This window comes from Panthera pardus, unplaced genomic scaffold, assembly GCF_024362965.1.
Source record: "Panthera pardus isolate Hobbes unplaced genomic scaffold, ASM2436296v1 HiC_scaffold_21, whole genome shotgun sequence".
Classification (NCBI taxonomy): domain Eukaryota; kingdom Metazoa; phylum Chordata; class Mammalia; order Carnivora; family Felidae; genus Panthera; species Panthera pardus.
In genome coordinates, this window is record NW_026526777.1 from 44,625,723 (window position 1) to 44,644,834 (window position 19,112).

The 19,112-nt window shown below is 37.6% G+C and overlaps 1 protein-coding gene across 3 annotated transcripts in view; it reads left to right on the top strand.

Annotated features, from left to right (window-relative positions):
* Positions 1-19,112, top strand: part of RGL1 (ral guanine nucleotide dissociation stimulator like 1) — a 256,412-nt gene that overhangs the window by 165,874 nt on the left and 71,426 nt on the right. For all 3 annotated transcript variants that reach the window (XM_019427176.2, XM_053909181.1, XM_019427170.2), the window contains one exon: positions 3,902-4,110. In XM_019427176.2, the coding sequence (XP_019282721.1) occupies positions 3,902-4,110 (209 nt within the window). The remainder of the gene's footprint in view (positions 1-3,901; positions 4,111-19,112) is intronic.

Genomic DNA, 19,112 nt, shown 5'->3' on the forward strand with positions numbered 1-19,112 from the left:
GAAGGTTGAGCATGGCTTGGACAAAGACGTCATACTGTCTCTAGTCTAACGACCTTGTGGACGTAGCATGTCCCCTGTTAAAGTATCAGATGACTGATGTATTATTTTGATGGAAGGAAATTTTTTTTTTCAAGTTAGAAACACTGAAGCTGTTAACAGTTTATGTTTTGGAAGGCGAAAGAGTGTATTTCTCCGTGACTGGCAACAGAATTGAAATATGGCACATTTCATCTCTCATCCCTCATGCCAGAATTAATAATTATGGAAATTCCTCAGCTAGGACAGTTGGGCAGAGTTGTAGATATTTACCCCATAGGAGTCAGGCATGTTCTCTCAGGAAAAGCTGACTTTTAATGGCAGAGAGATTGCCCCTCCACCCCACTCCAAAATCCTGAAACATTTTTGTGGCCTCGGTATCATGATCTTGTCAGTAAGACGATGGTCTCTGATTAAATCCAGATTGAGCTGTTTCCTGTTAGCGTGCTAACCCAGAGGGCAGGCTCAGCCCTCCGTGTATTGCTCTCTGAGTCTGGGTTATTAAACACTTGTCTGCCGAGGCTCGGTCCCTGACTCCCTCACTTTTCTTTTAAACTAGGATTCAAAGGTATTGAGATATTACACACAGAAGAGACCCTAAACTCTTAAAAGGGTCCTATGGCTGTCGAGTATATTGCTGCAAAAAAATTTGCTAAACTAAAATTTAGCAAATTTTCCTCTAGTCTGACCATAAGGCAGAGTTATGTTTTCTGTTTCACTTTTATATAATTTTATTTCAAAATAATTCCAGTAACAAGCAGATAATTTCCAAATTTTTGTGTCACAAAGAAACACTCCACTTGAGTGTTGGTAAATTAGAACTCGTCTTCAAAATCTTCCCTCTGTTCTAGCAAGTTGATATTAGGGTGCTTAGCAAATGTGCAGAAAATGGCATTAAGCAAGTGTTCTGACACCTTAACGTGCCTTGTTAATTTTTTTGTGAGAATGATTCTAGGCACCAGAGCAATTCCTGTGCTTCATTTTATATTGTCACTCATGCTTACTCATTGCACTTAGTGAATAATATTTTTCTTTTTTTTTTTAAATGTTTATTTATTTTTGAAAGAGAGCAAATGAGTGGGGGAGGGTGGACACAGAATCCAAAGCAGGCTCCAGCTCTGAGCTGTCAGCACAGAGCTCAACGCAGGGCTCGAACTCACAAACCACGGGATCATGACCTGAGCTGAAGTCGGATGCTTAACTGACTGAGCCACCGATGTGCCCCAATAATTTTTAAAATCTAAATAAGTCAAAGTATTTTATTAGCTATTCTGTTAGCTCAAACATGGTTCTTCCTAATGTACAGATGCAAACACTGAGGGACAAAAACTGTTATTGGGGAGGTATGGGGATCAGGCAAGCATATTGAGAGTTTTTTCCAGAGGAAAAGGAGGACCAAAAGGAAGCGACTGGGTTAATGAGTAACAGGATTCCATTCCCAAGGGAGAGCCTTGGCTTCCTGCCAACTCTGCTTTCTGGCAGGAAAGGGGACCCACTTCATCAGGCCCTTTGACAAACATTTTTCTCTGTGTGTGAAATTTTGGCTACATCGGTGCTCAGGGAAAAATCAGTTCTTTTAAATAGCTTTTACTTTCCATAAGAAAATATGTAAAGTGGAATTTGCATTGTGAGTAAAAGGAGAATCCTCAAATTACAAAATTGTTTGGTAAGGGAACATTGTCACAAGGTGAGGAAGCTTGATTTAGAACTAGAGCTTGAATATCCCTGGAGAATGAGAAGCCATTCCTTTCATTATTGTTAACGTTTGACACTGAAGCATATTTTTTAAGCTGCTTTTTAATATTACCAGGCTGATCATTTGTTTGGGACCAGATCTTTTGAGTAAAACATAGAAAAAACATCCCTACATTTTGGTATTAAGAAAGACGTCAAAGGGATGTATAGATGTTTGAAGATAAAAATTAACATTGTATTTTATAATGTCTTTTTTTTTTTTTTTAGTGAAAAGTGGCAAAAGTGAATTATGGTTTAAACACATCGCAGTGACTTACTAAGCTAACATTTTCCAAAGTATGTTCATCCTGATGATCTGCAAGATGCTGGGAGAGTAAAGGGACTCCATTTGGAAGGATCATGTATCATGATCGTGTATCCCTCTCTTAGAGTTTCATAACATGTTAGCATATTGAAGACTTTAAGAAATTCTGTAGTAAAGAAATGTATTTGACCTTGTTTTGCTCTGTAGTTCCCAAACTTGACCACAGGACCTTTTGTTTCAGAACTAGTGTTTTACCAACACCCACGTAGGGCAGCACTGCAGCACTGTACTAACTGGTAAAACAAGTAATTAGACTTTGAAACCATATATCCTTTTCATTTATTGTTTCAGCTTAAAGTGAATTGACACTCCCGGGAGGATAGGTGGATACTATTAGGCCTATTTTAAAACTACATATACAGTGATAAAGAACAGTTATCAGGCCGTGATTGGAGTCAACGGGCAGAAGAGGTCTGCAGAAACATTTGGTATTTTGCCCAAACCAGATCCCTCCCTTAGTAAAGTGAAAGTATCCTTCGAGAATGAAATAAAGAAATAAAGTCATGCACTGTGGAAGCCTGAGTCTTAATGTTAAGTCCTGTTAGCAGTTAGACATAATGACATTAAGCTATTCTAACCCTTTTCTAAAAGCGATCGCCACCATTTTGGTCTTACTGGAAGCAATCTTGCCAGCTAATTTCCTTCCAGTGGTTTAACATCTGGCAGGCCAGGTGAAGAGAAAGCAAACATGCTACTTAGCACTGTGTCGTCATTTAGAGATTCAGTTCCCTCTTCTTTGCTCCTCTTCCTCAATTTTCACATGTCTGGTTATTTCAATTGAGGAAAAGCTGACATACAACAATTCAAACTTCCAATTCACAAAACCTGCCTGGCTATTGTTTGCATCACTGACAATGATTATTTGCTTTAGAAAAGGATCCTCTCAGTAGGTCATCTTCATGCTTATGAAGGACAAGTTAAGCTGAAAATTGCATCTTTGTATCATTTGTTAGGTGCAGATTTATTGTAGGATGTAAGGCACACCCCTGTTTTTCTTCATACTCAGTGTTCAAGCTTTACATATCTTTATCAATAGTCAGTTCTTATGTTTTGTGCAGTTGTACCTGCCAATATTATTTGCAATTTCATTCTCACGTGATGGCTACTTCTCATGAGCACATGTCTTTTCTTGTTCGTTGCAAGTCTCCAGAAATCAGAGATCATACACCCATCCACCCTTCCCATTACTCCCCAGAGGTTAGCCCGGGCCGCTTGGTATAAGCCACTTCTTGGTCAGTTACGTTGATTGCTGATGATACTGAATCAGGAAGGATATTGCTTCTTGTGGACTGAAGAACACCGGATCATGGTCAGATCTCCGTAGATATCTGAATATACTCCTGATTTTTCAGCCTAGCGGTATGATGTCAACCGGCTCATACAAATCCTAAAAATTTAACAATCAGCTCTCCAAAGCCAGTAGGAGTCTGCTCCACCACTGTAGGAGCTGTCTTTAAGAATGAGTTTGACAACTTACCATGGAACAGTACAAAGGGGATGATTGATAACTTTTGCTAAACTTGATCCTGGGGTCATGGAAAACATTCTTGATAAAATAGGCCAGCAACCTAATTCTTTATAGGGGATTAAGTAGAGGCAGGTGTAAGCACTATGAAATAAAGCAGCATGAATATCATCACCACCTCCTCACTCTACTACACCCATGGGTGAGAGGATTGTTTTACGTGGCTTGAGGGGAATTAAGAGCACGGAAAACACGATAGTCTATGCTTCCACTGGTCCACTGATTGTGGTTTTCCTTTAGGGAGCATTTCGCCTGATCATAATCATGAATTTCTTGTACAGGTTGAAGGGGACCAGCTGCCTCCAGGACACACAGTCAGTCAATATGAGACCTGTAAGATCAGGACCATAAAAGCTGGCACCTTGGAGAAGCTTGTGGAGAACCTGCTGACGGCGTTTGGGGACAATGACTTCACCTATATCAGCATCTTTCTGTCAACATACAGAGGCTTTGCCTCCACCAAAGAGGTGCTGGAGCTGCTGCTGGACAGGTAAGAATCCAAAGGAGTTTGAGAGATGACAGAAACGTGAGAAAGGCCTTGTGCAGGGTGAAGACCTGAGTTTCAGACTCACCTGCACTTGGTATGCTGAGAGGGATGTGTGAGGAAGGACCCACTGGAAGAAACAGACTTTGGAACAGGTGGCACAAAGACTTTTCAAGAGCCACATTAGGGTTTATTTCTGGTAGATATACCTTAGAAGAATCTATAGAAAACTCTATGAAATATTTGGGAGTACCTGCCATAAATGTATACTCCGTTGTGTGTAGATTGCAATTACTGTTTGCCCCCCTAAAATTTTCTCCATATTTTAATAGTTCTATATTATTCTAGTAAATAAGCAATTGACTAGGAATCTTACTGAGTTGTTGGAAGAATTAAATATGCTAATATGTGTGAAGTATGGAGCTCAGTATTAGATCCATAGGAAGAATCTAATGGATGGCAGCTTCAATATAATGATGATGATAATATTATTAGCAATCACAATGCAGTGACTGCTCTCTGAATATTATCCTTGGTTTATGTTGTTAGGTCATATGTTACAGATAGCAGAGCAGTGTATATTATATTTTACACATCAATAATTCTGTTTCCCCTCCTTGGTCTTGCCTTATTTATAATTAAACTTGACCTTTTAATAAATTGTTATTAAATTGACTTGATACTGGGAGGAAGAAAAACCATCAGCCAAACAATTGTTTTAGAGACATGAGAGTTGCCATTTTATATCCTTATATTTTTGGAGTTTCCTGCATAAGAAAGGAAATGAGATAGGCTTTTTTTGTTGGAGTAGTTGAATACTGACTTTTAACTAGGTTTTTAAAAAATTTTGAAGTGTTATGTGCCCATAGAAGGGTATAAAAAGAAACATTCATGTTTTCTCATATTGCTACATTTCCCCAAATATCTTTTATTAGGCTTTTAAAAAATTGTAGAACTGGGAAGAAGAAAATTGGACCATAATCTAATTAGGCAGATAACACATATTAACATTTTAAAAATAGAAGTATCCGTGTATATAGAGAAAAGTTCAAACAATTCAGAAAATTATAAAAAGTAAACATTTTTCATTCCTCCTGGGTAATCACTGTAAACCATTCCTTTTGTATTCTTCCCCAAATTTTCTGGGCTTATATACATGTACATAAATACACATTTATATAAATATATATCATATTTATTCATATATGATATTTATCAAAAATATATTTTTATATGACATAAATAGAATCATAGTACAGTCTGTTCTGCAACTTTGGTTTTTTACTTACCTGTTTTGGAGATTTTTTTATTCATTAAGAGGATTAACATATGTGAAAGGCTTAGAACAGTGGCTGGCATATTGAAAGCTCAAGAAATGTAAGTTATTGTCATTTCAAAATCACATATAGATGTATTTACCATATTCTTTTTGGTGGCTTTAGTAGTATTTATTGAGTAGATTATTCTATGGGTGGACAGTTAAGCTCACTCCAGTTTTTTAATTTGTTTTTAAAATTTTTATGTATTAAAATGTTTTTAATGTTTATTTTTGAGAGAGAGAAAGAGCAGGGGGAGGAGTGCAGAGAGAGAGGGAGACACAGAATCTGAAGAAGGCTTCAGGCTCTGAGCTGTCAGCACAGAGCCTGATGTGGGGCTTGAACTCATGAGCCCTGAGATCACATGACATGAGCTGAAGCCAGATGCTTAACCGACTGAGCCACCTGGGTGCCCCTGTTTTTAAAATGTTTAAACAATGCTGCAAAGAGTATCTTTGAATATAAACCTTCCAAGTACTTGTGTGAGAATTCTGTAGGATCATTTCATAGAAGAGTGGTGGATAGGACAAAATATATAAATATTTTAAAATGTCAAAGATATTGGGGCACCTGGATGGCTCAGTCGGTTAAGCGTCCGACTTCGGCTCAGGTCATGATCTCACAGTTCATGGGTTTGAGTCCCGCGTCGGGCTCCGTGCTGACAGCTCAGCGCCTGGAGCCTTCTTCGGATTCTGTGTCTCCCTCTCTCTCTGTCCCTCCCCTACTCACCTCTGTCTCTCTGTCTCAAAAATAAATAAACATTAAAAAAATAAAATAAAATGTGAAAGATATTGCTAAATTGTCCTTCAGAAAGTTGCACCAACCACATTTCTGTTCACAGAGAATGAGCGGCCTGTTCCCTTGCTTTCCCCACACCCTTGTGACCTGTGAATATTTTCACCTCTGCCATTGAAACCACCTCTACTGTCGTCTGTCCATTGAAAAGTAGCTTATTGTTTTTTTAAGTTTCTTACATTTGTGAGTGAGGTTTAGCATCTTTAAAACATTTACTGGGCTTTTATGCTTTTCTGTTTACATCTTTTCATATCCTTTACTTCTTTTTATTTGGGACTCTTATTATCTACTTACAACTGTTTAATATTATGACATTATTTTTTTGCTTATCATGTGTTGAAAATATTTTTCCTAGTTTGTCCCTTGGTTTAAAAGTTGTTCATTAATATTTTTCATGAAGACATTTAAAATAATTTTTATGTGGTCATCTCTATCAGTCTTAAATAAGGCCTCTAATAATAAAATTCTATTCCAATGTGCTTACGATTATTGATAACAGTGGGTTTTTCTCAAGGTATTTTCCTCATAGATGCAATGTAGAGTGAAATCATCTAGACCAACGTTTATTCATATGTTCATATTCAGGAACATTGAAAAATGCCTATCCTTTATCATACATTGATCTGGGTCTCATAACTCTGGACTTCAGCATAGATAAGAAGTTCTGTAGTTTTTTTGTATGGGCTTTAAATGTTAAGCTCTTAAAAATGTTAAGCCTGGAGTATAAACTTGTGGGATTAGTAAGTCATTTCTTTCATAGTTTGTTTGCTTGTGTAATATCAACACCTATAAATAGAGCTTGGAGAAGTGTATGAATTTTCCTTCTAGTCACATATATGGAAAGGATGCAGTATATGCGGACAGTATGAGGAAACAGGTCAACACATCAAAAACTCCTACAAGTTTTCTTTGGAATTGACAACCTCTTTTTCTTATGGGTAGCTCTACTGATAATAGGCCACAGATGTCCACAGCCAGTAAAGAAGCGCACGTGAATTCCAGCTGTTTGTCATATGTAGTGGACATACACACAGGAACTAGAGTGTTTAGTCTGTGACTCATGTACATCCAGCGTTTATTTGATGATTTTTTAAATCTTCTCTTTGTTCTTTTATAGGAGGTACACATTTTTTTATTTTTAAAAGATTAACTGGATGACAGTTATTAAATAACGGAATCAACATGAATTCAAATTACATTCAGTTCAAACTATCATTTAAGGTATAACTGAACAAAAGAGTTAAGGTTTATCTTGACCTGTTGGATGAGCCAAGGCTTGGCCTTAAATTTCATCTCCTACTCCTGTCCTTTGCTTGCCTCTGAAATGAATGGAATCAACAAGTGCCAAATGCCTATAAAATACCCGGGACTCAGCAAGACACTATTTGGGTGAAACAGAAATATAGGACTTGGTCGTTTTTCACCCTTGTGGTGAATTTACTGTGAAGCTGTTGGTACTTAACCTCCAGGGACCCTCACTTACTTGCAATACCATCTACATCGCTTATATTCACAATATTGTAATCTTTTTCTCAGAGAGGACCCTTCAAGTTACATATGCTGTGCAAAACCTGGTTGCACTCCCTGAGAACTTAGTATTTTACTGCAAAAGATAAGGCTTACACTCATAAAACAAGTAGACAACCACTTAAGGTGGTGTAAAAAATGAAACTGTAACATGTTCTGCGGAAGTTCAGAGAAATAAATCTTGTTTATTTTGCTTCCTCCGTGGAAATGTGGATTTGTCCATGTATGTACGCACTTCAAAATGAATATTTCTCCCATTTCCCACTCACTTAGATCTTGTGACCAGATGTTCATCTTTGTTCAGTTTTAACCAAAATACAGATTCTGTGAAACACTTGATTCTTAAATTGGCCGTTGAGAGTTTTCATGTCTGTAATTGGGACGTAAGCAACTAAATTGCACAAACTTACCTACCCCAAAGATGAGTTTGATATACTATTTTTTGTTAGTAAATTGTGGTATAGTTGTTTGTGAGTCTCTGATATAACTTTTTGTGATTTCTCTTAGTTTCTTAATAGTAGATTGCTTATCTTTTGTGAAATCAACACCGGGAAGTTACTATAGGATGTGCTAATCCTAACAAGTCAAAAATGGATTGAAGGCAGGTGCTGTAGTCTTTCTTGTGCCCCCAGAGGAAAGCTTATTTGAAGTCGAACTTTGATTTTCCTTAAGACTTCCAATCATGTGGCTTTTCTTGTATGGAGCTTTATGTAATTAAAAAAGTCCTTTTATATACGTTTTTTCATTCTGCTAACATGAGTCCTTGTGATTGACCAATAGAAAGCAGCTTGAAGTCATATATGGCTAATTCCATGCGTTTGCTTTATCTCTTACTTGGAGTTGTCAGCAGTTCACCAAGAATCCAGTTTTCTGTGCTTCTCACATGGTTCAGTTAATTCTAGGGCTCACAGACTTCATTTTTAACCTAAGAGAAAGTTTTGGATTATGGCTTAGCTCTTTGTGTTAGGCCTTTGTGATTTTGTTTTCTCTAACTTCACACATACATTCTACTTAAACATGTATTCTTTCCACCATACCCTTAAAAAAAGTAAGGGAGTTAGGTACCACTGAAAATACTTAACCTCAAATGTAGGGAGAATCCTGTCTCAGCTAGTGACCCTCACTGAGGACCATGAAATGTTTATACACATAGCTAGATTTTTCTTCAGACAGCTGTCATTAGCTACTTTTGGCCTATTCTTGATCATTCTCCTTGATCTGTAACTTTCATATCAGAAGTAAGAAGACTTCCAAAGACAAACAATAGTGGTGGATAGGTCTCCAGAAACTTTTGGTAAGTCACTATTGGCGCTCAGTTCACAGTTTGGGAAGGACTGGGCAAATCTGAACTGACTCTTGGTAGCAACTGAATTCTTCCAGTAGAGGACCTTTGGAGAGGATAAAGGTGGAAGGCATCCATAAACATGGTACTTTCAGACCAATCTGACTTGAATTTGCTTGCTTAGGTCACAGAGAAGAGACTAACTCAGTGGCTCTTTGAACTTACTTCCTCTATCCATGTTTTCTGGCCATGCGTTTTCACAGGCTTTATCTCAGTTTATTTATCATTATATTACCCCCCCCCCCATGTTTGCAGATGAGAAAATTGAGGCCCAGAAACATTTAATCAGTGAGTGGCAGAGCTGGAATTAAAAGCTACCTCTTTCTGATTTAGAATCTCTTTCTAAGCATACCATATCACTTCCCTTGATTTGTTAATGCCATTTTAAAGGAAGGGCTGATTTGGGGATACCCCTCAGCTATCCTCAATTGATTTTCCTTGGAAACTACATTACTCTCTTCACATAGTTGTGAGCAATTCACTTGAACATCAGTGTTCCTGTTCATTCGTCTATTCAAATGATAGTTACCAGATGTTTAATATGTACCACATCCTATACTGTACAAGGTGCTGTGTATATGGTAGACAAACTGGTCATGACTCCTGTATTCTTCATACTTAATGGCTAGTGGGGAAGAGTAACATTAAATCACCATACAAATCAATGTGTATAGTTAAAATTGATACAATCCTTGGGACATAAGAACTAGATTCTGTGACAGAGACAATTAAGAGAGGATTTGGGGAGGTGGATATTACCCAAACAAAACTGGATGTTGGCTAGTGATTTGGGGTGTTTAAATAGGTCATGGACCATCAAGGTCACAGCTGGGTCTGTGTGTCTAGAGTGTTTCTGTTTATTTGATGTGCTCCGGCCAGATCCACTAACCTGAATCTGCTGCTTCCCAAAGAGGACTCTTCTTGGAGGACAAGAGTACAGTAAATGAGAAAGTTTTGGAGGATTTATGCAAATATATTATCACTATGGAGATAGTAATCTTAAATTCATACTTTATGATGCCTGGAATAATAACGCCTTCATATGTAAAATAGGATGTACCAATAACCAGCAAGAATGGAGCTGATCTTACTAAGTGAAGCCAGTTTCTCCACAGCACAGAGAAGAGTCAGTCAAATATAAAGCTTGACAAAATAAGTTATTCAGAGGAAGACATACCATATGATTTCACTCATATGTGGAATTTAAGAAACAAAACAAGCAAAGATAAAAAATGAGAGAGTGAGAGAGAGAGAGAGAGAGAGAGAGAGAGAGAGAGAGAGAATGAGAAACAGACTCTTAACTGTAGAGAACAAATTGATGATTACCAGAGGGGAGAGGGAAGGGGAATGGGTTAAGTAGATGATGGGAATTATGGAGGGCACTTGTGATGAGCAAGGGTGATGTATAGAAATGTTAAATTACTGTATTGTACACTGGAAACTGATATAACACTGTATGTTAACTAACTGGAATTAAAATAAAAAATTAAAAAAATATGAAGCTTGAAAATATTTTGTTTCCATAGATTTTGTCGTAATGCCAAATATGCTTCCATTTCCTTTCAGAGTTTTAGGATACTTTATGGGAAAAGCAATTTTCCCGTCTTTTAGTTTTGAGATTCATGTGCTAAGCATAGAGTGTAACGGGTTCAGGAGTCAAAAGTGAATTTGATACCAGTTTTGCACTCCTGACTTGCTCTGCAACATTGGACAAGTTACTTTATCTTAGTAGCTTCAGGTTCCTTATCTCTAACATTAGAATGAACAATAACCCTAATATAGGGTTATTATGAGGCTTAAGCTCAATGATATGAAGTTCTTAGTATAGTGGCTGGCAAATATTAAGTGCTTAGGAGATTACCGTTAGTTTTGATTTCTTCATGGAGCTTAATACTTTTGAAATTATCTTTCTTATTTATCTTTCTCATTTCTTGACTGTCTTCCCTACTTAGCGACCATGTCTGTCTTGTTCACAGCTGAATCCTTAGAGAGGAATGGTTTGTGGCAGTAGGTACTTAGGAACCATCTAACAAGTAAAGAATGCTTTATATGTTATTCATGTCTGTCATAAGCCCTTGCGTTGGAAGGTACAATAGTGAACATTACCCAGAATCTGCACCCATTTAGTGGGATAGACAATCTAAAGACTTGTACCATTATTGTCAACGCAGTACTTTGAAAGACTATTTTGGCGGGCACCTGGGTAGGTCGGTCAGTTAAGTGTCTGACTTTGGCGCAGGTCATGATCTCACCATTTGTGGGTTCGAGCCCCACATAGGGCTCTCTGCTGTCAGTGCAGGGCCCGCTTCGTATCCTCTGTCTCCCTCTCTCTCTGCCCCTTTCCTGCTCCCACACACGTTCTCTCTCTCCTTCAAAGATAAATAAATATTAAAAAATTTTTTTTCTAAAATAGGGGCACCTGAGTGGCTCAGTCAGTTAAGTCCAACTTAGGCTCAGGTCATGATCTCACTGCTTGTGAGTTTCAGCTCCGCATCAGGCTCTATGCTGACAGCTCGGAGCCTGGAGCCTGCTTCAAATTCTGTCTCCGTCTCTCTGCCCCTCCACTACTCATGCTCTGCTTCTCTCTCTCTCTGTCTTTCTCTCTCAAAAAATATAAAATGAAACCTTAACAAAATTAAAAAAATTTTTTTAAAAAGACTATTTTTAATAGAAGTTTAAAGTTCATAGCAAAAATTGTGGAAAGTTTAGAGATTTTCCACATACTTCCTGCCCCCACACATACCCCCACTGTCAACATCCCCCACTAGAGTGGTACATTTGTTACAATCATTGACACATCATTATTGCCCAAAATCCATAGTTTACATTAGCGTTCACACTTGGTGTTGTATGTTCTGTGGGTTTAAACAAATGTATAATGACATGTATCCATTATTATAGTATCATACAGAATAGTTTCACTGCCCTAAAAATCCTCAGTGTTCTGCCTGTTCATCTCTCCCTTCCCCCACCCCAGTCCCTGATAATCACTGATCTTTTCACTACCTCCATAGTTTTGCCTTTTCCAGAATGTAATATAGTTGGAATCATACGGTATGTAGCCTTCTGAGATTGACTTCTTTCACTTAGTAGCATGTAATTAAGCTTCTCCATGTCTTTTCACAGCTTAATAGCTCATTTCTTTTTAGTGCTGAATAACATTCCATGGTCTGAATATAATGGTGGACAAACTGCTCATGACTCCTGTATTCATTTTCTCTCAAAAATTAAACATTAAAAAAAAGAAATAAAAGGACATTGTTATATCCAAGGTCATCTGAGTTTTCTCCTAAGTAATTGTCTAGAAGTTTTATAGCTTGTTTTACATTTAGGTCTGTGATCCACTTTGAGTTGATTTTTATGAAAGGTGTAATGTCTGTCTAGATTAATTTTTTTTGCATGTGGATATCCAGTTCTTCTATCACTCATCATTTGTTGAAAAGACTATCTTTGTTCCATTGTATTGCTTTTGCTCCTTTGTTGAAGATGAGTTGACTGTATTCGTGTGGGTTTATTTCTGGTTCTCTCTTCTGCTCCACTGATCTATTTGTTTTCACCAGTACCATATCGTCTTGATTACTGTAGTCGTATACAGTAAGTCTTGAAGTCAGGTAGCATCAGTCCTAAGACTTTGTTTATTCTCCTTCTATATTGAATTGGTCGTTCTGGGTCTTTTGCCTCTCCAAATAAACTTTAGAATCCATTTCTCAATATCCACAAATTAACTTGCTGGGATTTTGATTGAGAATGGGTTAAATTTATAGATCCAAGTTGGGAAGAACTGACATCTTGGCAACATTGAGTCTTCCTATCCATGAATATGGAACATTTCTCTATTTAGTTCTTCTATGATATCTTTCATAAGAGTTTTGTAGTTTAGGATTGTAAAGGATTGTAAAATCCCTTGCATTTTTTTTAAGATTTATACACAGGTATTTTATTTTGGGGGAAGTGCTAATGTAATGTGTTCTTAATTTCAAATTCCACTTGTTCATTGCTGGTATATAGGAAAGCAATTAACTTGCACGTTAACCTTGTATTCTGCAATCTTACTATAATCACTTTTTCTTTTTTTTTTTTTAATTTTTTTTAACGTTTATTTTTATTTTTGAGACAGAGAGAGACAGAGCATGAACGGGGGAGGGTCAGAGAGAGGGAGACACAGAATCCGAAACAGGCTCCAGGCTCTGACCTGTCAGCACAGAGCCTGACACGGGGCTTGAACTCACGGACCGCGAAATCATGACCTGAGCTGAAGTCGGCCACTTAACCGACTGAGCCACCCAGGCGCCCCTATAATCACTTTTTCATTCCCAGAGGTTTTGGTTGATTTTTTCAGATTTTCCACATAGATAATCATGTCAGTGTGCAAAGAAAGATAGTTTTATTTTTTTCTTACAAATGTGTATACTTTTACTTCCTTTTCTTGGTTTTGTTTTTGCTTTTTGTATTAGCTAGAATTTCCAGTACAGTGTTTAAAACCAGTGGTGAGAGATGACATCTTCCCTTGTTCCTGATCTTAGTGGGAAAGCTTTGAGTTTCTCATTGTTAAATATGTTACCTGTAGATGTTTATAGATGTTATTTATCAAGTTGAGGAAATTTTTCCCTATTCCTAGTCTGTTGAGAGTTTCATCACAAATGAATGTTTGATTTTGTCATATACTTTTTCTGTATCTGTTGATATGATCATGTGATTTTTTTTTATTAACCTATTGATGTTATGGATTACATTAACTGGTTTTCAAATGTGAACCAGTTTTGTCTACTTGGAATAAATCCAATTTGGTTATGGTGTATAATTCTTTTTTACACTGTTGGATTTGATTTGTTAATTTTTTGAGAATATTTGTATCTGTATTCATGAGAGATACTGGTCTGTAGTTTTCTTTTCATATAACGTCTTTGTCTAGTTTTGGTTTTAGGTTAATACTGGCCTATAGAATGGCCAACTCATTATAGAATGAGTTAGGAAGTAGTCCCTCCGATCCTGGTTTCTGGAAGATGTTTTAGAGATTGATATAATTTCTTCCTTAAATGTTGGTAGACTTTACCAGTGAACCCATCTGGACCTGATGCTTTCTGTTTTGGAAGGATATTGATTATTGATTCAATTTCTTTAATATAGGTCTATTCAGAGTGTCTGCTTTTTCTTGTGTGAATTTTATGTAGATATGAATTTCTGACCTATATCATGTTCCTTCTCTCTGAGGAACTTCTTTTAACATTTCTTGCAAGGCAGGTCTACTGGCTAAAAATTCCCTCAATTTTTGTTTTTGTTCATTTGAGAAAGTTTTATTTCTCCTTCACTTTTGAAGGATAGTTTTGAAGAGTACAGAATTCTAGGTTGGTGGGGTTTTCTCTCAACATGTTAAATATTGCCATTCACTTTCTTCTTGCTTAGCCTCTGAGAAGAATTGAATATAATTCTGATTTTTGTTCCCTTATAGGTAAAGTGTTTTTTGTTTTATTTTGTTTGCTGTGGCTTTTTTCAAGATTTTTCTTTGTCTTGATTTTCTGAAGTTTGAATATGATATGCCTAGGTGTGGTATTTTTGGCATTTATTCTTCTTGGTGTTTTCTGAGCTTCTTGGATTGGTGGTTTTGTGTCTGACATTAATTTGGGGAAATTTGCATTCATTATTATTCCTTCATTATTCCTTCAAATATTATTTCTGTTTCTTCTCCACTTGGTATTCCCATTACACATATATTATACCTTTTGTAATTGTCCCATAGTGCTTGATACTCTGTTTTTTTTGGGAGGGGGTATTGTTTGTTTTTGTTTGTTGGTTTGCTTTTCAGTTTTAGAAGTATCTATTTTTATATTCTCAAGTGTAGAGAGTCTTTCTTCAGCCATGCCCATCTATTAATGGGTCCGTAAAAGGCATTCTTCATTTCTGTTACAATGTTTTGATTTCTAGCATTTCTTTAAAAAAATGTTAAATTTTCATTTCTCTGCTTGCATTATCCATCTGTCCTTGTATATTGTCTATTTTTTCCATTCAATTCCTTAGCATGTTGTTCATAGTTAAAAGAAATTCCTAATCTGATAATTCTACCATTCCTGCTATATCTGACTCTGGTTCTGATGCTTGTTCAGCAAAACGTGATGGGGTTTTGTTGTTGTTGTTATTGTTTTTAACATGCCTTGTAATATTTTGATGAGAGGTGGATATGATGTACCCAGTAAAAGGAAATCAATCTTTCATAATGTACTTGTAATGTGGGGGAAAGGGAAGCATTCTACAGTTTTATGATTAGGTTCAGTCTAACCGTGAGCCTCTGCCCCTGGACCATGAACTTCACCAGTGCTTCTTAGTTGCTTTGTTGTTTTTTCTCCTCCTGTCCCTTAGGGAAAGGATAACTAATGTGGAGGGACCTGGAGATGGGTATTTCCCTCAGCAAGGACCCCCCTAGGACCTGGAGGGGTTCCTACAGGAGTTCCTCCCTTGGACTAATGTCCCCCCTCACCTCTGTCCCACATGACTTGGAACTGAACTAATGTTTTCCTTAAAAAAAAAAAAAAGAAAGAAAGAAAAGAGAGAGGAAAGTGAATTAGACTCCAAAAATATACCCATGCTGTGGCTGGACCCCTGGCTCTCTACTGACCTTGTTTTCTCAGGATGGATTTTTGCTGTTTGGCTCTTAGTACCTGCCTCAGGTAGAATGAGAAAAAGCAACTAAACAACTTATCAGCTAGCAACTAAGGCTAGAGAAGGCCTATTTTCCTTTCCCTGGGTAGATGAGGCTCTGGTAAAATTGTTTTCCTGAGAGCAGGTGTTCTTATGAATGAAGTACTCTGGTGTATTTCAAGATGGTTCCTTTTCACCTTTCCATGTTAGAAGTACCAGGAGACATTTCTCTGATATTTTCATGGGAAGCTGGTCAAGTTCATGGAGGTAAAACTCACCAAAGTGTGGCAGCCTCTCTGTGACTGGGTCCCCCTGTAGTTTCTCTCTCTTAGTCTTGTCCACACTGAGCCTCCAGCAATTCATCAATTACAATTCAGGTTTTCCTACCTTGGGACTGGTTCCCATGGAGATTTCTGCTCCGATAAGTTATGATTCATTGTATCTGCCTGTCTGTCTCTTCAGTAAGGAGCAGTGGTTTGCCCTGTGGCCTTACTTTTCTGATGGATCTGAGAATAGTTGTTCATTTTCCAGTTTCGTCAGCTTTTCGCTTGTTAGGGTGCGTGGCTATTTGTAAGCTCTTTACATGCTGGACTGGAAACTGGAAGTTCTTTTTGCCCATTTTTAAATCATGTTGTGCAATTTCTTACTGTTGAATTTTAAGAGTTTTTGTATATTTTGGATAATAGTTCTTTATCATATATGTCTTTTGAAAATATTTTCTTCGCCTTTGTGGCTTTATTCTCATTTTCTTGAGTGCATGTACACTTTTAAGAAAAATCTTTTTTTCCCCTAGAAGCTGTGAGATGGTCATAGTAAACCTTCTTTCAAAAGCTCGTAACACAATACATTCAGCTCTCAAATGCTTTCTTAGCATGAGAAGCTGGGTAAGTATTTTGAGATGTTAAACCTCATTTAAAAATAATTTTTTAATTTAGTTCTGGAATTAGACTATGCACTTGCCCAAGATTCCTAGATTTCACTGGCATGCAGTGCTCATGAGGTTCCATTACTTCCTTCTCTTTTAGTGGGAGGCAAATTTTATAATATCTTCCCTCTGCTCTTTCAGGTCCAAGTACAGAGGGTTGTGAGCAGAGAGTTCTTAGGAGCAAATTCTAGAATCTAACCTTAGACGAGGGCCTCACAGCATCTTAACAGTGGTCACCATAGCTCAATGCCAGGTGCTGGTCTCTTACAGCAGTAACACTTAAATGTCACTCTTAAACTCATAGCATGATTTTTCCCACACTTTTGTTTCTTCTGAAAGTTATTTAAATCTAACTTCTGCCACTTACATAGGCTGTACCATTCTCTTAATTTATTTTAGTAACTCCCCTCTCCAACTCACCACAAAATCAAGTGGAAACAAATACAGCGGCTCACCTATTGAGTCTTTTGTCCTACCATCCATGAAAAAGTTGAGATTTATTGGTCAGTTGGCTGCGGCATGCTCATCCCATTCATATAGTAGGAAAGCTTTCAGGAAATCCTAGCATTCCTTTGTTTCCTTTCTCAGCTTAAAATACAGACATACTGGATATCCTGCTAGGGTGAGAATTTCTTAGAAAATGAAAGCCATTTCTAAGATTTGTGTTATAGCACATGAGTTTAAACAGATTTTCTCTAGATTTGAATGTTGATGACCCCATAGGCAAGAAAACTCTTGGATGGTGTAGATGTCATGGGTTTAAAAAAGTAAAGACAGTTTTCTGGAAGGTAGATTGGACTTAGATCTTATTTCTTGTGACTATTAGGAAGATACAAATATTTTATGGAAGAAAAGAGGATTATAACAAGGGCTTTGAGAATCTCTGGGTATCGATGCTTCTAACATTGAAAAGAGCATTGAAAACATCCTTCTTGAAAAGTCCTGTGCTCTTGCTGGTTCATGCTTTATCAGGTGGAGAAAAACAATTTAGCTCATAAAATGATAGAAGATATAACATTTGTAATAATTTACATACCCGCCCATGGCAGGCAGAATGATGCCTGACCCCCCCCCCCCACCCCGCAAGATGTCCAGGATTAATCCTTGAAATATGAATATGTTGGGTTCCAGGCAAAGCAGAATTAATATTGCTAATTAGCTGACCTACAAATAAAGAGATCATCTTGGATTATCTGGGTGGCTCGAATGTAATCACAACGGTCCTTAAAAGTGAAAGGTAGGCAAAAGAGAGAATCAGAGAAAAAGATGTGAGGATGGGAACAGGGTCAGATAGATGCCATGCTGCTGGCTTTGGAGGTGGAAGAAGGGGACAATGAGCCAAGGACTTGAGGCAGCCTCTGGAAGCTAGAAAAGGCAACTGAATGAATTGTCTTCTAGAGCCTCCAGAAAGGAGCACAGCCCTGCTGACACTGTGTGTTGGATTTCTGATCTATGTAATTATAAACTAATCAATTTATGTGTAAGCCACGGAGTTTGTAGTAATTTGTTGTGGCAGCAATAGAAAACTAATACAACATCAATAAAATTTTTTGGTCTAGTAGGGAAGTTGTTCACAATTTGATAAAAATAAGGAGTTCTTGTCAGGGAGATTGACTCCAGACATCGAATGGTCACAGGCTGCTCAAGGAAGTGAGGGTCACATGCTCATTCACCTTCAGCTTTGTTCTGTTCAGGACATCGTGCCCTGATCAGCCATGGCTCACCCGCTCAGCTCTGGGAAGCATGGCAGGAAACAAAAGACAGGGCTTAGCCTCAACATGACAAACACTTATTCTTTTCTCTCTGTAGCTATGCCCTAGCATTATGTTAACCAGAAAAATTTCATTTGGTATTGTTTTAGAATTACATCCAACCCTAATCACTTGAGGGAAAATGGAAATAAGTTCTCTTCCTTGCTGGGTTGGTTGTCTTTAGTAAATCCTTATTTATTTTTGCCAAATGGGCCCAACTTTCACCCAGAAGCACTGTGGGAATTCTCTGTGGGAACGTGTGGTGATTGTAGAACCCTAGCTTAACGGGCTGGAAGTGATGGTTCTGTTAAAGTAGACCCTGAAGGGATGCTGTCAAAGACTTCACCTCAGGTCATAACTGAACCAGGCTAGCTTTCTTTTCGTGAAATGAGATCAAAATGTTTCTATGAAATACCTTTTTTTTTTTTTTTAATGTCACTTGGCCAAGAGAGGGAGGACACACAGTTATCTTTCTTTTGTAGAAAAGGATGCCAAATTGCTCAGCAGATTTTTTTATGTGCATTTGTTTGGAAACCACAAAATAAAACTGCCAAAAAAAAACCCCTGAAAGGCAGGGTACATATATCCTGAGTGGTAACTGGAATGTATTCTGGTTTTCAATCCGGCTTTGATAATTGAAAGCAGTGGTCTTGACCATTTTCTAGCAGTTGGTGGGAGTGATTGATCACAAACCTGTTTAGGAACCTGCTAGAAACTAT